This window comes from Salmo trutta, chromosome 32, assembly GCF_901001165.1.
Source record: "Salmo trutta chromosome 32, fSalTru1.1, whole genome shotgun sequence".
Classification (NCBI taxonomy): domain Eukaryota; kingdom Metazoa; phylum Chordata; class Actinopteri; order Salmoniformes; family Salmonidae; genus Salmo; species Salmo trutta.
In genome coordinates, this window is record NC_042988.1 from 44,892,016 (window position 1) to 44,911,908 (window position 19,893).

The following is a 19,893-nucleotide window of genomic DNA, read 5'->3' on the forward strand; positions in this document are numbered from 1 at the left end:
GCCACCGCAGCGAGGCCCCGGTGTTTGCACCAGGGGACTGGGTCTGGTTCTCGACCCGAAACCTGCCCCTCCGCCTGCCCTGCCGGAAGCTGGGTCCGCGGTTTGTGGGGCCATTCAAAGTCCTGAGGAGACTGAACGAGGTATGCTACAAGTTACAGCTTCCCCCAGATTACCGTATAAATCCCTCGTTCCATGTGTCTCTCCTCAGGCCGGTGGTGGCTGGTCCACTCCAGGAGTCTGAGGTGCGGGAGGTTCCTACACCCCCTCTGGACATCGAGGGGGCCCCGGCATATGCTGTTCGAGCCATCCTGGACTTGGGCCAGGGGCCTTCAGTACCTCTTGGAGTGGGAGGGGTACGGTCTGGTGGAGAGACGCTGGGTGCCGGTGGAGGACGTTTTGGACCCTTTGTTGCTGCGGGAGTTCCACCATCTCCATCCGGATCGCCCTGCGCCTCGTCCTCCGGGTCGTCCCCGAGGTCGGTGTCGGGGTGCTGCTGGAGCCGCGTGTCAAGGGGGGGGGGGTACTGTCACAACTTCCGCCAAAGTCGGTCCCTCTCCTTGTTCGGGTGGCGTTCGGCGGTTGACATCACCGGCCTTCTAGCCACCGTCGATACACTTTTCATTTTCCATTTGTTTTGTCTTAGTCTTGCACACCTGGTTTCACTCACCCAATTATGTGTTTATTATTTAACCCTCTGATCCCCATGTTTGTTTGTGAGTGATTGTTTATTGTATTTTCGGTCCGTTATGGTGTGCTCGTGATGTTACTTTGTACATTTGTCATTTTGAGTAAAAATACGTTGATTACTCATATTTGCTGTCCTGCGCCTGACTCTCTACACCAGCTACACACAGGACCCTTACACACTCTCTCTCCTTATTTCTCCCTCTCTCTCTCTCAATTCAATTCAATTCAAGGGGCTTTATTGGCATGGGAAACATATGTTAACATTGCCAAAGCAAGTGAGGTAGATAATATACAAAAGTGAAATAAACAATAAAAATGAACAGTAAACATTACACTCACAGAAGTTCCAAAAGAATAAAGACATTACAAATGTCACATTATGTATTTAATTCAATGTTGTAACAATGTACAAATGGTTAAATGTATATGTACAAATGGTTAACAAATGGTCTCTCTCTCTCTGTCTCTACCTGCTTCTTATAGCATGTCATTTAGTGGTTGCCACATAACTGTTTAAAACCTTACCAGCCCACCGTGTCTCTGGGTAACTTATGGAGGTGTGTGTTCTAGTCTCTGGGTAACTTATGGAGGTGTGTGTTCTAGTCTCTGGGTAACTTATGGAGGTGTGTGTTCTAGTCTCTGGGTAACTTATGGAGGTGTGTGTTCTAGTCCTCTGGGTAACTTATGGAGGTGTGTGTTCTAGTCTCTGGGTAACTTATGGAGGTGTGTGTTCTAGTCTCTGGGTAACTTATGGAGGTGTGTGTTCTAGTCTCTGGGTAACTTATGGAGGTGTGTGTTCTAGTCTCTGGGTAACTTATGGAGGTGTGTGTTCTAGTCTCTGGGTAACTTATGGAGGTGTGTGTTCTAGTCTCTGGGTAACTTATGGAGGTGTGTGTTCTAGTCTCTGGGTAACTTATGGAGGTGTGTGTTCTAGTCTCTGGGTAACTTATGGAGGTGTGTGTTCTAGTCTCTGGGTAACTTATGGAGGTGTGTGTTCTAGTCTCTGGGTAACTTATGGAGGTGTGTGTTCTAGTCTCTGGGTAACTTATGGAGGTGTGTGTTCTAGTCTCTGGGTAACTTATGGAGGTGTGTGTTCTAGTCTCTGGGTAACTTATGGAGGTGTGTGTTCTAGTCTCTGGGTAACTTATGGAGGTGTGTGTTCTAGTCTCTGGGTAACTTATGGAGGTGTGTGTTCTAGTCTCTGGGTAACTTATGGAGGTGTGTGTTCTAGTCTCTGGGTAACTTATGGAGGTGTGTGTTCTAGTCTCTGGGTAACTTATGGAGGTGTGTGTTCTAGTCTCTGGGTAACTTCTGGAGTGTGTGTTCTAGTCTCTGGGTAACTTATGGAGGTGTGTGTTCTAGTCTCTGGGTAACTTATGGAGGTGTGTGTTCTAGTCTCTGGGTAACTTATGGAGGTGTGTGTTCTAGTCTCTGGGTAACTTATGGAGGTGTGTGTTCTAGTCTCTGGGTAACTTATGGAGGTGTGTGTTCTTGTTGAAGCGAAATGCAAGAAAGGCTTTTACATTATTAATGTGTTTATGTGGAGATGGAGAGAGTTGATTTCAGACTTCCAAAGTCTGTGTGTTTATATTTGTGTGTGCTCTTTGTGTCAATGCCTCACCCCTCCCTCCTCACCCCTCCCTCCATCACCCTTCAGCACATACCGTTAGCCCCAGTCAACAGTATTGGGGGATCAATTATCCGGACCTGGAGAGAGACCAGTCTCTGTCTAACCCTGATTCAGACCTGGAGAGAGACCAGTCTGTCTAACCCTGATTCAGACCTGGAGAGAGACCAGTCTCTGTCTAACCCTGACCCAGACCTGTAGAGAGACCAGTCTCTGTCTAACCCTGATTCAGACCTGGAGAGAGACCAGTCTGTCTAACCCTGATTCAGACCTGGAGAGAGACCAGTCTGTCTAACCCTGATTCAGACCTGGAGAGAGACCAGTCTCTGTCTAACCCTGATTCAGACCTGGAGAGAGACCAGTCTGTCTAACCCTGATTCAGACCTGGAGAGATACCAGTCTGTCTAACCCTGATTCAGACCTGGAGAGAGACCAGTCTGTCTAACCCTGATTCAGACCTGGAGAGAGACCAGTCTGTCTAACCCTGATTCAGACCTGGAGAGAGACCAGTCTGTCTAACCCTGATTCAGACCTGTAGAGAGACCAGTCTCTGTCTAACCCTGATTCAGACCTGGAGAGGGACCAGCCTGTCTAACCCTGATTCAGACCTGGAGAGAGACCAGTCTGTCTAACCCTGATTCAGACCTGGAGAGAGACCAGTCTGTCTAACCCTGATTCAGACCTGGAGAGAGACCAGTCTGTCTAACCCTGATTCAGACCTGGAGAGAGACCAGTCTCTGTCTAACCCTGACCCAGACCTGTAGAGAGACCAGTCTCTGTCTAACCCTGACCCAGACCTGTAGAGAGACCAGTCTGTCTAACCCTGACCCAGACCTGGAGAGAGACCAGTCTCTGTCTAACCCTGATTCAGACCTGGAGAGAGACCAGTCTCTGTCTAACCCTGATTCAGACCTGGAGAGAGACCAGTCTGTCTAACTCTGATTCAGACCTGGAGAGAGACCAGTCTCTGTCTAACCCTGACCCAGACCTGTAGAGAGACCAGTCTCCATTTAACCCTGATTCAGACCTGGAGAGAGACCAGTCTGTCTAACCCTGATTCAGACCTGGAGAGAGACCAGTCTGTCTAACCCTGATTCAGACCTGGAGAGAGACCAGTCTGTCTAACCCTGATTCAGACCTGGAGAGAGACCAGTCTCTTTCTAACCCTGACCCAGACCTGTAGAGAGACCAGTCTGTCTAACCCTGACCCAGACCTGGAGAGAGACCAGTCTCTGTCTAACCCTGATTCAGACCTGGAGAGAGACCAGTCTCTGTCTAACCCTGATTCAGACCTGGAGAGAGACCAGTCTCTGTCTAACCCTGACCCAGACCTGTAGAGAGACCAGTCTCCATTTAACCCTGATTCAGACCTGGAGAGAGACCAGTCTGTCTAACCCTGATTCAGACCTGGAGAGAGACCAGTCTGTCTAACCCTGATTCAGACCTGGAGAGAGACCAGTCTGTCTAACCCTGATTCAGACCTGGAGAGAGACCAGTCTGTCTAACTCTGATTCAGACCTGGAGAGAGACCAGTCTCTGTCTAACCCTGACCCAGACCTGTAGAGAGACCAGTCTCCATTTAACCCTGATTCAGACCTGGAGAGAGACCAGTCTGTCTAACCCTGATTCAGACCTGGAGAGAGACCAGTCTGTCTAACCCTGATTCAGACCTGGAGAGAGACCAGTCTGTCTAACCCTGATTCAGACCTGGAGAGAGACCAGTCTCTCTCTAACCCTGACCCAGACCTGGAGAGAGACCAGTCTCTGTCTAACCCTGATTCAGACCTGGAGAGAGACCAGTCTGTCTAACCCTGATTCAGACCTGGAGAGAGACCAGTCTCTCTCTAACCCTGATTCAGACCTGGAAAGAGACCAGTCTGTCTAACCCTGATTCAGACCTGGAGAGAGACCAGTCTCTGTCTAACCCTGATTCAGACCTGGAGAGAGACCAGTCTGTCTAACCCTGATTCAGACCTGGAGAGAGACCAGTCTGTCTAACCCTGATTCAGACCTGGAGAGAGACCAGTCTGTCTAACCCTGATTCAGACCTGGAGAGAGACCAGTCTCTGTCTAACCCTGATTCAGACCTGGAGAGAGACCAGTCTGTCTAACTCTGATTCAAACCTGGAGAGAGACCAGTCTCTGTCTAACCCTGACCCAGACCTGTAGAGAGACCAGTCTCTGTCTAACCCTGACCCAGACCTGTAGAGAGACCAGTCTCTCATATAGCTGCTGATCCTCTACTAAACATGTCTAGCTGCATAGCTTCAGACAGTACTGGGTGGTATATGAAATATATGCTGCAGAGGAATTTCTATTGTTAGAAACAAAGAATATCAAAGAATGCATGGACAGAACAGACAAATTAGAAAGATTGAAAGAGAGAGTGAAAGAGAGACAAGAAGAAATGGAGAGAGAAAGAGAGACAAGGAGAAAGGGAGAAAGGGAGAAAGAGAGACACATAGAAAGGGAGAGAGAACATTTTGGAACACCCCTTTCAGTCGTCTTAGCCTCCTCCACTTTCTATAACACCCCTCCCTTCACTCCTCTCCCTCCCACTCACACACACACACATACACTGAACACACACACACGCACACACTGAACACACCCACACACGGGGAACCCACGCCCCATCCATAATTGATGCTAGCTGTGGGCAGGCAGATGCTGGAGGCAGGAGGAAGAAGGGAGGAAGAAGGGAGGGAAGGAGGGAAAGCAGCTGGATGTGTTTATGGAGGAGAAAGAGGAAGGCAAGATGGTGGAGCAGGTATTTTCTTCTCCTTCTTCTTCTTTTGCTTAGCCAGCGAAGTCCTCTATTTTCTCTCTATTTCCACTCTCTTTTGTGCTGCAACTGCAGAGTAGAGCGGGTGCAGGGTGTGTGTGTGTGTGTGTGTGTGTGTGTGTGTGTGTGTGTGTGTGTGTGTGTGTGTGTGTGTGTGTGTGTGTGTGTGTGTGTTCGTGTGTGTGTGTGTGTGTGTTCGTGTGTGTGCTGTAAAGTGGTATGTGTCTGTGTGTGTGTGTGGATGTGTCTGAGTGTGCTGTGAAATGGTGTGTGTGAGTGTGAACTTGCTTTGAAGTGGTGTGTGTGTGCGTGTGCATGTGCGTGTGCGTGTGTGTGTGTGTGTGTGTGTGTGAACTTGCTTTGAAGTGGTGTGTGTGTGTGTTTGTTTGTGTGTGTGAGTGTGTGTGAACTTGCTGTAAATTGGTGTGTGTGAGTGTGAACTTGCTGTGAATTGGTGTGTGTGAGTGTGAACTTGCTGTGAATTGGTGTGTGTGTGTGTGTGTGTGTGTGTGTGTGTGTGTGTGTGTGTGTGTGTGTGTGTGTGTGTGTGTGTGTGTGTATGTGAGTGTGAACTTGATGTGAAGTGGTGTGTGTGTGTGAGTGTGAACTTGCCGTGAAGTGGTGTGTGTGTGTGTGTGTGTGTGTGTGAACTTGCTGTGAAATGGTGTGTGTGTGTGTGTGTGTGTGTGTGTGTGTGTGTGAACTTGCTGTGAAGTGGTGTGTGTGTGTGTGTGTGTGTGTGTGTGTGTGTGTGTGTGTGTGTGTGTGTGTGTGTGTGTGTGTGTGTGTGTGTGTGTGTGTGTGTGTGTGAACTTGCTGTGAAGTGGTGTGTGTGTGTCAGTCATAAACTAAGAGGCAGCCCGTCAGCAACTGTTTTACAGACATCATTATTCAGGAGCTGTTCTCCCCCGCTTTCTCTCTCTTTACTTCTCTCCTTCTCCTGTTCTGTCTATCTCTCCTTCTCTCTCCCTCTCCTTCTCATTTTATCTCCCTCTCCTTCTCTGTCTCTTTCTCCCTCTCTCTTCCTCTCCTTCTCCTCTCTCCCTCTCTATCTATCTCTCTCCTCTCTGTCTCAGTGTGTCTCTGGTCTATGCTAGGGATGTGGTTCAGCATGTGTGTGTGTGTGTTGTCTTTAGATGAATGTAGTCAGTCTTTACTTTACTCTCTGTTACTACTGGGCACTGTCTAGAGAGAGAGAGAGAGAGGGAGGGAGAGAGAGAGAGATAGAGAGAAGGAAAGAGAGAGGGATCGAGAGAGAGGGAGATACACACAGCGGGAGAGAGAGAGAGAGATACACAGCGGGAGAGAGAGCAAGAGGGAGAGAGAGAAAGAGCGAGAGAGAGAGAGAGAGGGAAACACAGCGGGAGAGAGAGCGAGAGAGAGAGAGAGAGAGAGAGATACACAGCGGGAGAGAGAGCAAGAGAGAGAGAGGGAAAGAGCGAGAGAGAGAGAGAGGGGGAAACACAGCGGGAGAGAGAGCGCGAGAGAGAGAGAGAGAGAGAGAGAGTGACTGCAGATTCTGATATTTAGTGTTCTGTTCTTAATGACAACATTAGTAGGTCCTTGACTGCTGAGCCTCTGTTTCAAATGGCATCCTTCACTACTGTAGACTGAACCTCCATCTCTAATGACATCCTTCACTACTGTAGACTGAACCTCCATCTTTAATGGCATCCTTCACTACTGTAGACTGAACCTCCATCTCTAATGACATCCTTCACTACTGTAGACTGAACCTCCATCTCTAATGACACCCTTCACTACTGTAGACTGAACCTCCATCTCTAATGACATCCTTCACTACTGTAGACTGAACCTCCATCTCTAATGACATCCTTCACTACTGTAGACTGAACCTCCATCTCTAATGACATCCTTCACTACTGTAGACTGAACCTCCATCTCTAATGACACCCTTCACTACTGTAGACTGAACCTCCATCTCTAATGACATCCTTCACTACTGTAGACTGAACCTCCATCTTTAATGACATCCTTCACTACTGTAGACTGAACCTCCATCTCTAATGGCATCCTTCACTACTGTAGACTGAACCTCCATCTCTAATGACATCCTTCACTACTGTAGACTGAACCTCCATCTCTAATGACACCCTTCACTACTGTAGACTGAACCTCCATCTCTAATGACATCCTTCACTACTGTAGACTGAACCTCCATCTCTAATGACATCCTTCACTACTGTAGACTGAACCTCCATCTCTAATGACATCCTTCACTACTGTAGACTGAACCTCCATCTCTAATGACATCCTTCACTACTGTAGACTGAACCTCCATCTCAAATGACATCCTTCACTACTGTAGACTGAACCTCCATCTCTAATGACATCCTTCACTACTGTAGACTGAACGTCCGTCTCAAATGACATCCTTCACTACTGTAGACTGAGCCTCCGTCTCAAATGACATCCTTCACTACTGCAGACTGAACCTCCATCTTAAATGACATCCTTCACTACTGTAGACTGAGCCTCCGTCTCAAATGACATCCTTCACTACTGTAGACTACTGAACCTCCATCTCTAATGACATCCTTCACTACTGTAGACTGAGCCTCCGTCTCAAATGACATCCTTCGCTACTGTCCTGTATTCTGCCACTACATGGCTCGTCATGGCTCAGGTCAAAATAGCTCACTGTAAACAAAATAGGAAAACATATTGTGAAGAGGGATGTCATTTGAGATGTAGTGCATGTCTTGTCTTGTGTAAGTCTCATAGAGAAAGATATAACATCTGACTGCTGTTGGTCACAGAGAAAGATATAACATCTGACTGCTGTTGGTCACAGAGAAAGATATAACATCTGACTGCTGTTGGTCACAGAGAAAGATATAACATCTGACTGCTGTTGGTCACAGAGAAAGTGAGCTTTCACTTTTAAGGCATCCCTTGCACTTCAGATTATAAAGCACACACACACATGCACTTACACACAATAAAAACACACACAAACACACTCAAGGTCAGGTCTGATATCCATCAGGGTAATGAATGGATGGAAAGAAACATGCTTTATTAACCTCCAGACCTCTGGGAGGGAGGGAGGGAGGGAGGGAGGGAAAAGGACACTTTTGTATTTAAATACTTAAATGTTTTCCCTTCAACTGGGTAAAGAGATATTCTCTCTCTCTCTCTCTCTGTGTGTGTGTGTGTGTGTGTGTGTGTGTGTGTGTGTGTGTGTGTGTGTGTGTGTGTGTGTGTGTGTGATTTCTCCAGCTCACTGCCACGTAAAGCATATTTCAGGCCTCCAAATGTGGTTCTCATTAGATGCACACCAGAGCGTTTAGCTAAGTCTGACTGTCTGCCATGCCCCACTCTCTTTCTCTCTCTCTCTCTCTCTCTCTCTCTCTCTCTCTCTCTCTCTGTCTGTCTCGCTCTCTCTGTCTGTCTGTCTCTCTCTCTCTCTCTCTCTCTCTCTCTCTCTCTCTCTCTCTCTCTCTCTCTCTCTCTCTCTCTCTCTCTCTCTCTCTCTATATATATATATATATATATATATATATATATATATATATATTTACTAGGTCAGCTAGTCTGGCCAATGCATGGCTGAGATATAGAGCCTCTAAGGAAGTGACCCACACGGGTCTTCACATATGTGCAGTGTATATGCGTAGTTCAACAGTCAACTGGTTTTCAGTTGGCTGGCAGAAAAGCTGTGGGTGTTTCAAACTAACCACTCCTGGATAATGGGAAACCTTGTGTGTTCTTTCTGTTAACGTTTTCCTTCCCTTCCCTCCCAGTTCACTGTCTGTCTGTAGGCTACATGCCACCAGAGGTCTCTTCACAGTCCCCAAGTCCAGAACAGACTATGGGAGGCGCACAGCATTACATAGTGCCATGACAACATGGAACGCTATTCCACATCAGGTAACTGATGCCAGCAGTAGATTCAGATTTAAAAAGCAGGTGAAAATACACCTTATGGAACAGTGGGGACTGTGAAGAGACACACACAAAAGGTACAGACACACATACACACACATTGTGATATTGTTGTATGGTGGTATTGAACATGTTGTGGATATGTGGTGGTGTAGGGATGTTATATGATGTACTGTTTTATCGATAGCTCATTCAGTACAAACATAGTTCACTGTTTTATCTGTTGTTATATATGTAATGTGGGTGGTTTTGTGTGCTTGGACCCCAGGAAGAGTAGCTGCTGCCTTGGCAGGAACTAATGGGGATCCATAATAAACCCCAGGAAGAGTAGCTGCTGCCTTGGCAGGAACTAATGGGGATCCATAATAAACCCCAGGACGAGTAGCTGCTGCTTTGGCAGGAACTAATGGTGATCCATAATAAACCCCAGGAAGGGTAGCTGCTGCCTTGGCAGGAACTAATGGTGATCCATCAGAGTGGTTCAGTTTAGGTATTTGTAAGTCGCTCTGGATAAGAGCATCTGCTAAATGACTTAAATGTAATGTAAATGTAATCCATAATAAACCCCAGGAAGAGTAGCCGCTGCCTTGGCAGGAACTAATGGGGATCCATAATAAACCCCAGGAAGAGTAGCTGCTGCCTTGGCAGGAACTAATGGGGATCCATAATAAACCACAGGAAGAGTAGCTGCTGCCTTGGCAGGAACTAATGTGGATCCATAATAAACCCCAGGAAGAGTAGCTGCTGCCTTGGCAGGAACTAATGGGGATCCATAATAAACCCCAGGAAGAGTAGCTGCTGCCTTGGCAGGAACTAATGGTGATCCATAATAAACCCCAGCAAGAGTAGCTGCTGCCTTGGCAGGAACTAATGGGGATCCATAATAAACCCCAGGAAGAGTAGCTGCTGCCTTGGCAGGAACTAATGGGGATCCATAATAAACCCCAGGAAGAGTAGCTGCTGCCTTGGCAGGAACTAATGGGGATCCATAATAAACCCCAGGAAGAGTAGCTGCTGCCTTGGCAGGAACTAATGGGGATCCATAATAAACCCCAGGAAGAGTAGCTGCTGCCTTGGCAGGAACTAATGGTGATCCATAATAAACCACAGGAAGAGTAGCTGCTGCCTTGGCAGGAACTAATGGTGATCCATAATAAACCACAGGAAGAGTAGCTGCTGCCTTGGCAGGAACTAATGGGGATCCATAATAAACCCCAGGAAGAGTAGCTGCTGCCTTGGCAGGAACTAATGTGGATCCATAATAAACCCCAGGAAGAGTAGCTGCTGCCTTGGCAGGAACTAATGGGGATCCATAATAAACCCCAGGAAGAGTAGCTGCTGCCTTGGCAGTAACTAATGGGGATCCATAATAAACCCCAGGACGAGTAGCTGCTGCCTTGGCAGGAACTAATGGGGATCCATAATAAACCCCAGGAAGAGTAGCTGCTGCCTTGGCAGGAACTAATGGTGATCCATAATAAACCCCAGGAAGAGTAGCTGCTGCCTTGGCAGGAACTAATGGGGATCCATAATAAACCCCAGGAAGAGTAGCTGCTGCCTTGGCAGGAACTAATGGGGATCCATAATAAACCCCAGGAAGAGTAGCTGCTGCCTTGGCAGGAACTAATGGGTATCCATAATACACCCCAGGAAGAGTAGCTGCTGCCTTGGCAGGAACTAATGGGGATCCATAATAAACCCCAGGAAGAGTAACTGCTGCCTTGGAAGGAACTAATGGGGATCCATAATAAACCCCCAGGAAGAGTAGCTGCTGCCTTGGCAGGAACTAATGGTGATCCATAATAAACCCCAGGAAGAGCAGCTGCTGCCTTGGCAGGAACTAATGGTGATCCATAATAAATACAAATACATGTTTACTTCCCTCCCAGTTCACTGTCTGTCTGTAGACTACATGATGCTTCCCTCCAAGTTCACTCTGTCTGTCTGTAGACTACATGATGCTTCCCTCCCAGTTCACTGTCTGTCTGTAGACTACATGATGCTTCCCTCCCAGTTCACTGTCTGTCTGTAGACTACATGATGCTTCCCTCCCAGTTCACTGTCTGTCTGTAGACTACACGATGCTTCCCTCCCAGTTCACTGTCTGTAGACTACATGATGCTTCCCTCTCAGTTCACTCTGTCTGTCTGTAGACTACATGATGCTTCCCTCCCAGTTCACTGTCTGTCTGTAGACTACATGATGCTTCCCTCCCAGTTCACTGTCTGTCTGTAGACTACATGATGCTTCCCTCCCAGTTCACTCTGTCTGTCTGTAGACTACATGATGCTTCCCTCCCAGTTCACTCTGTCTGTCTGTAGATTACATGATGCTTCCCTCTCAGTTCACTCTGTCTGTAGACTACAACAAGATCTCATAGTTTCCCTTTGAAATGTGACATATTATGGATAAACGTACATTTTTGACTCATTAATTTTGCGTGGTTTCAGTGTTAAAACAGAAACAAGTCAAAGCTTAGGAATTTAGGTATTAATTCAGAGTGGTTCAGTTTAGGTATTAATTCAGAGTGGTTCAGTTTAGGTATTAATTCAGAGTGGTTCAGTTTAGGTATTAATTCAGAGTGGTTCAGTTTAGGTATTAATTCCTAGTGGTTCAGTTTAGGTATTAATTCAGAGTGGTTCAGTTTTGGTATTAATTGAGAGTGGTTCAGTTTAGGTATTAATTCAGAGTGGTTCAGTTTAGGTATTAATTCAGAGTGGTTTAGTTTAGGTATTAATTCAGAGTGCTTTAGTTTAGGTATTAATTCAGAGTGGTTTAGTTTAGGTATTAATTCAGAGTGGTTCAGTTGAGGTATGTCACGTCCTGACCAGCAGATGGAGCTGTTGTAGTAGTTTTGGGGTCAGGACGTGGCAGTCTTGTGTGTGTGTGTGAATGTTCTGTGTTGGTCTTGTGACTCCTGATCAGGAACAGCTGGGGATCGTTGTTCCTGATTGGGAGTCATATATGTAGGAGTATGTTTGTCACTGGGTTTTGTGGGTAGTTGTTTTGCACTGCGTTTGATTAGCCTGCAAACTGTTGCTGTCGTGTTATTTGTTTTGTCAGTGGATACTTTACTACTTTTTTTAAAATTAAATATGAGTATTCACATACCTGCTGCGCCTTGGTCTTCTCTCCATGACAACTTATGTGACAAGGTATTAATTCAGAGTGGTTCAGTTTAGGTATTAATTCAGAGTGGTTCAGATTTGGTATTAATTGAGAGTGGTTTAGGTATTAATTCATAGTGGTTTAGTTTAGGTATTAATTCAGAGTGGTTTAGTTTAGGTATTAATTCAGTGGTTATTAAGGTTAGGGCTGTGGTTTGGGGGAAGGCTTACAACAAATAGTAAAAAAACGACCAACTATTACCATCAAGTATTCTCATAGCTGGTTAGAACAATGTTACCATCAAGTATTCTCATAGCTGGTTAGAACAATGTTACCATCAAGTATTCTCATAGCTGGTTAGAACAATGTTACCATCAAGTATTCTCATAGCTGGTTAGAACAATGTTACCATCAAGTATTCTCATAGCTGGCTAGGGCAATGTTACCATCAAGTATTCTCATAGCTGGCTAGGGCAATGTTACCATCAATTATTCTCATAGCTGGCTAGGGCAATGTTACCATCAAGTATTCTCATAGCTGGTTAGGGTAATGTTACCATCAAGTATTCTCATAGCTGGCTAGGGCAATGTTACCATCAAGTATTCTCATAGCTGGCTAGGGCAATGTTACCATCAAGTATTCTCATAGCTGGTTAGAACAATGTTACCATCAAGTACTCTCATAGCTGGTTAGGGCAATGTTACCATCAAGTATTCTCATAGCTGGTTGGGGCAATGTTACCATCAAGTACTCTCATAGCTGGTTGGGGCAATGTTACCATCAAGTATTCTCATAGCTGGTTGGGGCAATGTTACCATCAAGCATTCTCATAGCTGGTTAGAACAATGTTACCATCAAGTACTCTCATAGCTGGTTGGGGCAATGTTACCATCAAGTACTCTCATAGCTGGTTAGAACAATGTTACCATCAAGTATTCTCATAGCTGGTTAGGGCAATGTTACCATCAAGTACTCTCATAGCTGGTTAGGGCAATGTTACCATCAAGTATTCTCATAGCTGGTTGGGGCAATGTTACCATCAAGTACTCTCATAGCTGGTTGGGGCAATGTTACCATCAAGTACTCTCATAGCTGGTTGGGGCAATGTTACCATCAAGTATTCTCATAGCTGGTTGGGGCAATGTTACCATCAAGTACTCTCATAGCTGGTTAGGGCAATGTTACCATCAAGTACTCTCATAGCTGGTTGGGGCAATGTTACCATCAAGTACTCTCATAGCTGGTTGGGGCAATGTTACCATCAAGTATTCTCATAGCTGGTTGGGGCAATGTTACCATCAAGTACTCTCATAGCTGGTTAGGGCAATGTTACCATCAAGTATTCTCATAGCTGGTTGGGGCAATGTTACCATCAAGTATTCTCATAGCTGGTTGGGGCAATGTTACCATCAAGTACTCTCATAGCTGGTTAGGGCAATGTTACCATCAAGTACTCTCATAGCTGGTTGGGGCAATGTTACCATCAAGTACTCTCATAGCTGGTTGGGGCAATGTTACCATCAAGTACTCTCATAGCTGGTTAGGGCAATGTTACCATCAAGTATTCTCATAGCTGGTTAGGGCAATGTTACCATCAAGTACTCTCATAGCTGGTTAGGGCAATGTTACCATCAAGTATTCTCATAGCTGGTTAGGGCAATGTTACCATCAAGTACTCTCATAGCTGGTTAGGGCAATGTTACCATCAAGTATTCTCATAGCTGGTTGGGGCAATGTTACCATCAAGTACTCTCATAGCTGGTTGGGGCAATGTTACCATCAAGTATTCTCATAGCTGGTTAGGGCAATGTTACCATCAAGTACTCTCATAGCTGGTTGGGGCAATGTTACCATCAAGTACTCTCATAGCTGGTTAGGGCAATGTTACCATCAAGTATTCTCATAGCTGGTTAGGGCAATGTTACCATCAAGTACTCTCATAGCTGGTTAGGGCAATGTTACCATCAAGTATTCTCATAGCTGGTTAGGGCAATGTTACCATCAAGTACTCTCATAGCTGGTTAGGGCAATGTTGCCATCAAGTATTCTCATAGCTGGTTGGGGCAATGTTACCATCAAGTACTCTCATAGCTGGTTAGGGCAATGTTACCATCAAGTATTCTCATAGCTGGCTAGAACAATGTTACCATCAAGTACTCTCATAGCTGGTTAGAACAATGTTACCATCAAGTATTCTCATAGCTGGTTGGGGCAATGTTACCATCAAGTATTCTCATAGCTGGTTAGGGCAATGTTACCATCAAGTACTCTCATAGCTGGTTAGGGCAATGCTACCATCAAGTATTCTCATAGCTGGTTGGGGCAATGTTACCATCAAGTACTCTCATAGCTGGTTGGGGCAATGTTACCATCAAGTATTCTCATAGCTGGTTAGAACAATGTGAACTAATGCAGTGGTCTTTGCAGCGCACTCCTGTTCCGAGCGTCACAAGTTTGTGCTCAGTGCTGGAAGGCATATGTCTACATTCTCAAGACCATTTTATATGTATGAAATCAAAGTCTATTTTTAGTGAACAGACATGAGTGTAACACTGGTAATCAGATGAGAGGGACTGATACAGACTGATACATGATGTGTGTGTGTGTGTGTGTAGTAATGAATGGATGGAGTGTGTCTGAGCGTCCACAGTAGTTATTGGTTTATCATGCTGCAATGGGACTAGTTGACTGACTGGCTGACTGGTTGGCTAATTGGTCGGTTGGCTGACTGGCTTATTGACTGACTGTATTGCTGCCTGACTGACTTACTGGTTAGCTGGATGGTTTGGCTGGTAAATTAGTTATTGACTGTCTGACTTGCTGGTTGGTTGGTTGACTGGCTGGTTGACTTACTGACCTGACTGGCTGGTTGACTGGCTGGCTGGCTGGTTGACTGGCTGGCTGGCTGGCTGGTTGACTGGCTGGCTGGCTGGTTGACTTACTGGCTGGCTGGTTGACTGGCTGGCTGGCTGGTTGACTGGCTGGCTGGCTGGTTGACTGGCTGGTTGACTTACTGACCTGACTGGATGGTTGGTTGACTTACTGACTTGACTGGATGGTTGACTGGCTGGCTGGCTGGTTGACTGGCTGGTTGACTGGCTGGCTGGCTGGTTGACTTACTGACCTGACTGGATGGTTGGTTGACTTACTGACTTGACTGGATGGTTGACTGGCTGGCTGGCTGGTTGACTGGCTGGTTGACTGGCTGGCTGGCTGGTTGACTTACTGACCTGACTGGCTGGTTGACTGGCTGGCTGGCTGGTTGACTTACTGACCTGACTGGATGGTTGGTTGACTTACTGACTTGACTGGATGGTTGACTGGCTGGCTGGCTGGTTGACTGGCTGGTTGACTGGCTGGCTGGCTGGTTGACTTACTGACTTGACTGGATGGTTGGTTGACTTACTGACTTGACTGGATGGTTGGTTGACTGGCTGGCTGGCCTACTGACTGACTGGCTGACTGAATGGATGACTGGCTGATTTTTTGTATTAATTGTTCAATCTGGTCTGGTACTAACTCTCTCGCCCTCTCTCCCTCCTCTCCCCCTGCAGGGTAACCAGGAAGCCCCTCCCCCTCCAGACTCCATGACTCAGCCGTACCCCTCCGCCCAATTTGCCCCCCCTCAGAACGGCTTGCCCGCTGAGTTCACCGCCTCTCACCCTCACCCTGCGCCCCCCGACTACACAGGACAGCCCCCCGTCAGTGAACACCCCCTCAACATGTACCCCACTTCACAGAACCACAGTGAACAGAGTGGACAGGACACCAGCATACAGCCCGTCTCAGCCACAGCCACAGTAAGACATCTCTACTTTATTACAACATCTTGAATATATACTGTTACTGGTATACTGTATATTACTGTTATATATTACTGTTATATATTACTGTTATATATTACACTTTTATACAACAGGTGGGTCTAATCCTGAATGCTGATTGGTTACCACCGGTTAAATCTATAACGTTAAAATGCCCATTTACTCTGTTTTCCATCTGACTGTGCAATCCACTATCTCATCAGCCCAGCCAGGCAATTTATAAACTTGATCTCCAGTATAAAAAGCATCTAGACATTATCTCACATTTCTTTAAGACTAACATTTCGTTTTCAACAGCGGAGATTTATATCAACCTTGCTGTCTGTCTCTCTGACATTTACAACATTGCTTCAATATTCAAATTGGATCTCCAGCTGTCCCATAGTAATGAATGTGTCGGGAGTCAGGACGAGACCTGCAGGCAGGCAGCGTTTCTCAGCTAGTCGAAATCATGAATCAGCTGGCATCATTTTTATGGATATACCGCATACAAAGAAATGTAAATTGAAAAAGGGTAAAACGAAATGAAGTACAGCTAGTTTGCAGTCTTTCCAGCTTCAGTTTGAAGTGATTGTGTTAGCTGTCTTGTTGGCTAGCTCCTCTGAACAACAGTGTCCTGACGAATGAGCACATTTTCTTTCCTCATTGTTATGGCTGTATCTATATGAATATCACTAGAAAACAGCCTATGCAAATGCAGCTGCTTTGCTGTAGGACATTCAGAGACTTGTCCCGAAGCCACTCCTGCGCTGTCTTGGCTGTGTGCTTAGGGTCGTTGTCCTGTTTGAAGGTGAACCTTCGTCCCAGTCTGAGGTCCTGAGTGCTCTGGAGCAGGTTTTCATCAAGGATCTCTCGATACTTTGCTTTGTTCATCTTTCCCTCAATCCTGACTAGTCTCCCAGTCCCTGTCGCTGAAAAACATCCCCACAATATGATGCTGCCACCACCATGCTTCACAGTAGGGATGGTGCCAGGTTTCCTCCAGACATGACACTTGGCATTCAGACCAAAGAGTTCAATACTGGTATCATCAGACCAGAGGTCTGAGAGTCTTTAGGTGCCTTTTGGCAAACACCAAGCGGGCTGTGATGTGCCTTTTACTGAGGAGTGGCTTCTATCTGGCCACTCTACCATAAAGGCCTGATTGGTGGAGTGCTGCAGAAATGGTTGTCCTTCTGGGAGGTTATCCCATCTCCACAGAGGAACTCTGGTCCCCTGTCAGAGTGACCATTGGGTTCTTGGTCACCTCCCTGAACAAGGCCCTTCTCCCCCGATTGCTCAGTTTGTCTGGGAGGCCAGCTCTTGGAAGAGTCTTGGTAGTTCCACACTTCTTCACTTTAAGAATGATGGAGGCAACTGTGTTCTTGGGGACCTTCAATGTTGCAGACATTTTCTGGTACCCTTCCCCAGATCTGTGCCCCAACACAATCCTGTCTCTGCGCTCTACAGACAATTCCTTCGACCTCATGGCTTTGTTTTTGCTCTGACATGCACTGTCAGACCTTATACAGAAGGTGTGCGCCTTTCCAAATCATGTCCAATCAATTGAATTTACCACAGCTGGAATCCAATCAAGTTGTAGAAACATCTCAAGAATGATCAACGTAGTAGTACGTTGTAGTACATCGTCCGGGTTTGGCCGGTGTAGGCCGTCATTGTAAATAAGATTTTGTTCTTATTAACTGACTGTTTTCGCTTTGTCATTATGGGGTATTGTGTGTAGATTCAAGTAATTTTTATTCATTTAATCCATATTAGAATAAGGCTGTAACGTCCAAAAATGTGGAAAAAGTCAAGGGGTCTGAATACTTTCCGAATGAACTGTATTAATGTTATATATTGCCGTTGTATATTACTGTTATATAATACTTGTATATACACCAGACCGTCTTGGCCATAGTAAGGTGTGTGTGTGTGTGTGTGTGTGTGTACACTACAGAGTGTACACTACAGCATTCAGAAAGCTGCAGAATTAGACCTAGTGTACACTATACCCTTCACAAGGCTGCAGAATTGGACCTAGTGTACACTATACCCTTCACAAGGCTGCAGAATTGGACCAAGTGTACACTATACCCTTCACAAGGCTGTAGAATTGGACCTAGTGTACACTATACCCTTCACAAGGCTGTAGAATTGGACCTAGTGTACACTATTCTCCTCGAAGCATCAGGTCCTCCGAGGCCTTTACGCAGCAGGTCTCAGGCTGTGTTCTGATTCGTTGTTTTATTAATAGAATTCATCAGATTTTTAAAGCTGTTTATACGACTGCTTCTGTCTAGACACAAACATCCTGTGGTAGTCATTTGTTTGCTTGATTTATCGTCCCTCTCTTTATCATAAATATGTATATTGCCATTCACCCAGAGTGCAATACAATCCAGTATTAGTTTGCATGGTAATGAGAAATATTTTCTCCCCCAAGCACTGTGAAAAATGCTTAGTTTTTATTTTCTTGCTTGTCTTTTTAAAGTTGTTTAATGCGTGTGATATTAGCCTTTAGCTTGGAAGGAGAGAACTAGGAGAAGAAAAGTGATGAAGGAGAGAGTGGAGACAGAGAGAGAGTAGGGGAGAGAGACAGAAAGAGGGGAGAGGAAGAGAGAAGGAGAGAGCGCAGAGACGGAGAGACGTAGAGAGGGGAGAAGGAGAGAGACGGAGTCAGAGGAGGGGAGAGAGACGGAGAGAGGGAAGAGAGAAGGAGAGAGCGCAGAGGGAGAGAGACGGAGAGAGGGGAGAGGAAGAGAGCCAGGGAGAGAGGAGAAGGTGAGATGAGAGAGACAGAGTCAGAGGATTTGAGAGAGACAGGGAGAGGAAGAGAGAAGGAGAGAGCGCAGAGAGAAAGAGACGGAGAGAGGGGAGAGGAAGAGAGAAGGAGAGAGCGCAGAGACGGAGAGACGTAGAGAGGGGAGAAGGAGAGAGACAGAGTCAGAGGAGGGGAGAGAGACGGAGAGAGGGAAGAGAGAAGGAGAGAGCGCAGAGGGAGAGAGACGGAGAGAGGGGAGAGGAAGAGAGAAGGAGAGAGCGCAGAGGGAGAGAGCCAGGGAGAGGGGAGAAGGTGAGATGAGAGAGACAGAGTCAGAGGATTTGAGAGAGACAGGGAGAGGAAGAGAGAAGGAGAGAGCGCAGAGGGAGAGTGACGGAGAGAGGGGAGAGGAAGAGAGGGGAGGAGGAGAGAGACGGAGTCAGAGGAGGGGAGAGAGACGGAGAGAGGGGAGAGAGAAGGAGAGAGCGCAGAGGGAGAGAGACGGAGAGAGGGGAGAGAGAAGGAGAGAGCGCAGAGGGAGAGTGACAGAGAGAGGGGAGAGGAAGAGAGGGGAGGAGGAGAGAGGGAGAGAGACGGAGAGAGGGGAGAGGAAGAGAGGGGAGGAGGAGAGAGGGAGTAGCATCACACCTCTCATAACTCCAGTAGAGGAAAGACACAGAGCAGGAAAATGAGTTGTACATCTGGAAAACCTCTCCCTCTCTTTTTCTCCCTCAAACACTCATTACCCCCCCCCCCCCCGCGTCTGTCTGTCTTTTTATTTTCTCTTTCCTCTCTCTCTCCTCTTTCTCTCTGTCTTACATTCTCGCTCTCACTTAATGTCTAATGTCTATCTCTATCCCACTCACCCCCCTCTCTCTTTCTCTCGCTCGCTCTATAGTCTGAGTCTATATGTTGAGGCACGAGGCCAGAGAGAGCGCGAGAGAGAGAGAGAGAGATTACCTCATCTGGCTGGCCTGTTTATAGAGTGACGTCATCCCCCACTCCACTGTCTGCTCTCTGTTAAAGTAGAGAGAGAGAGAGAGAGAGAGAGAGAGAAAGAGAGAGAGAGACAAAGAGAGAGAGAGACAAAGTGAGAGAGAGCAAGAGAAAGAGAGACTGAGACAGAGAGAGAAAGAGAGAGAGAGAGAGACAAAGTGAGAGAGAGCAAGAGAAAGAGACAAAGTGAGAGAGAGCAAGAGAAAGAGAGAT

At 46.5% G+C, this 19,893-nt stretch overlaps 1 protein-coding gene across 1 annotated transcript; it reads left to right on the forward strand.

Moving 5' to 3' along the window:
• The first annotated feature begins 4,870 nt into the window (after window positions 1-4,870).
• On the forward strand, window positions 4,871-15,950 carry LOC115170528 (RNA binding protein fox-1 homolog 1). The gene is made up of 2 exons (XM_029726743.1): window positions 4,871-5,084; window positions 15,672-15,950. The coding sequence occupies exons 1-2, from the start codon at window positions 5,049-5,051 to the stop codon at window positions 15,948-15,950; spliced, it is 315 nt and encodes a 104-aa protein (XP_029582603.1). The 5' UTR covers window positions 4,871-5,048.
• The last annotated feature ends 3,943 nt before the right edge of the window (window positions 15,951-19,893 follow it).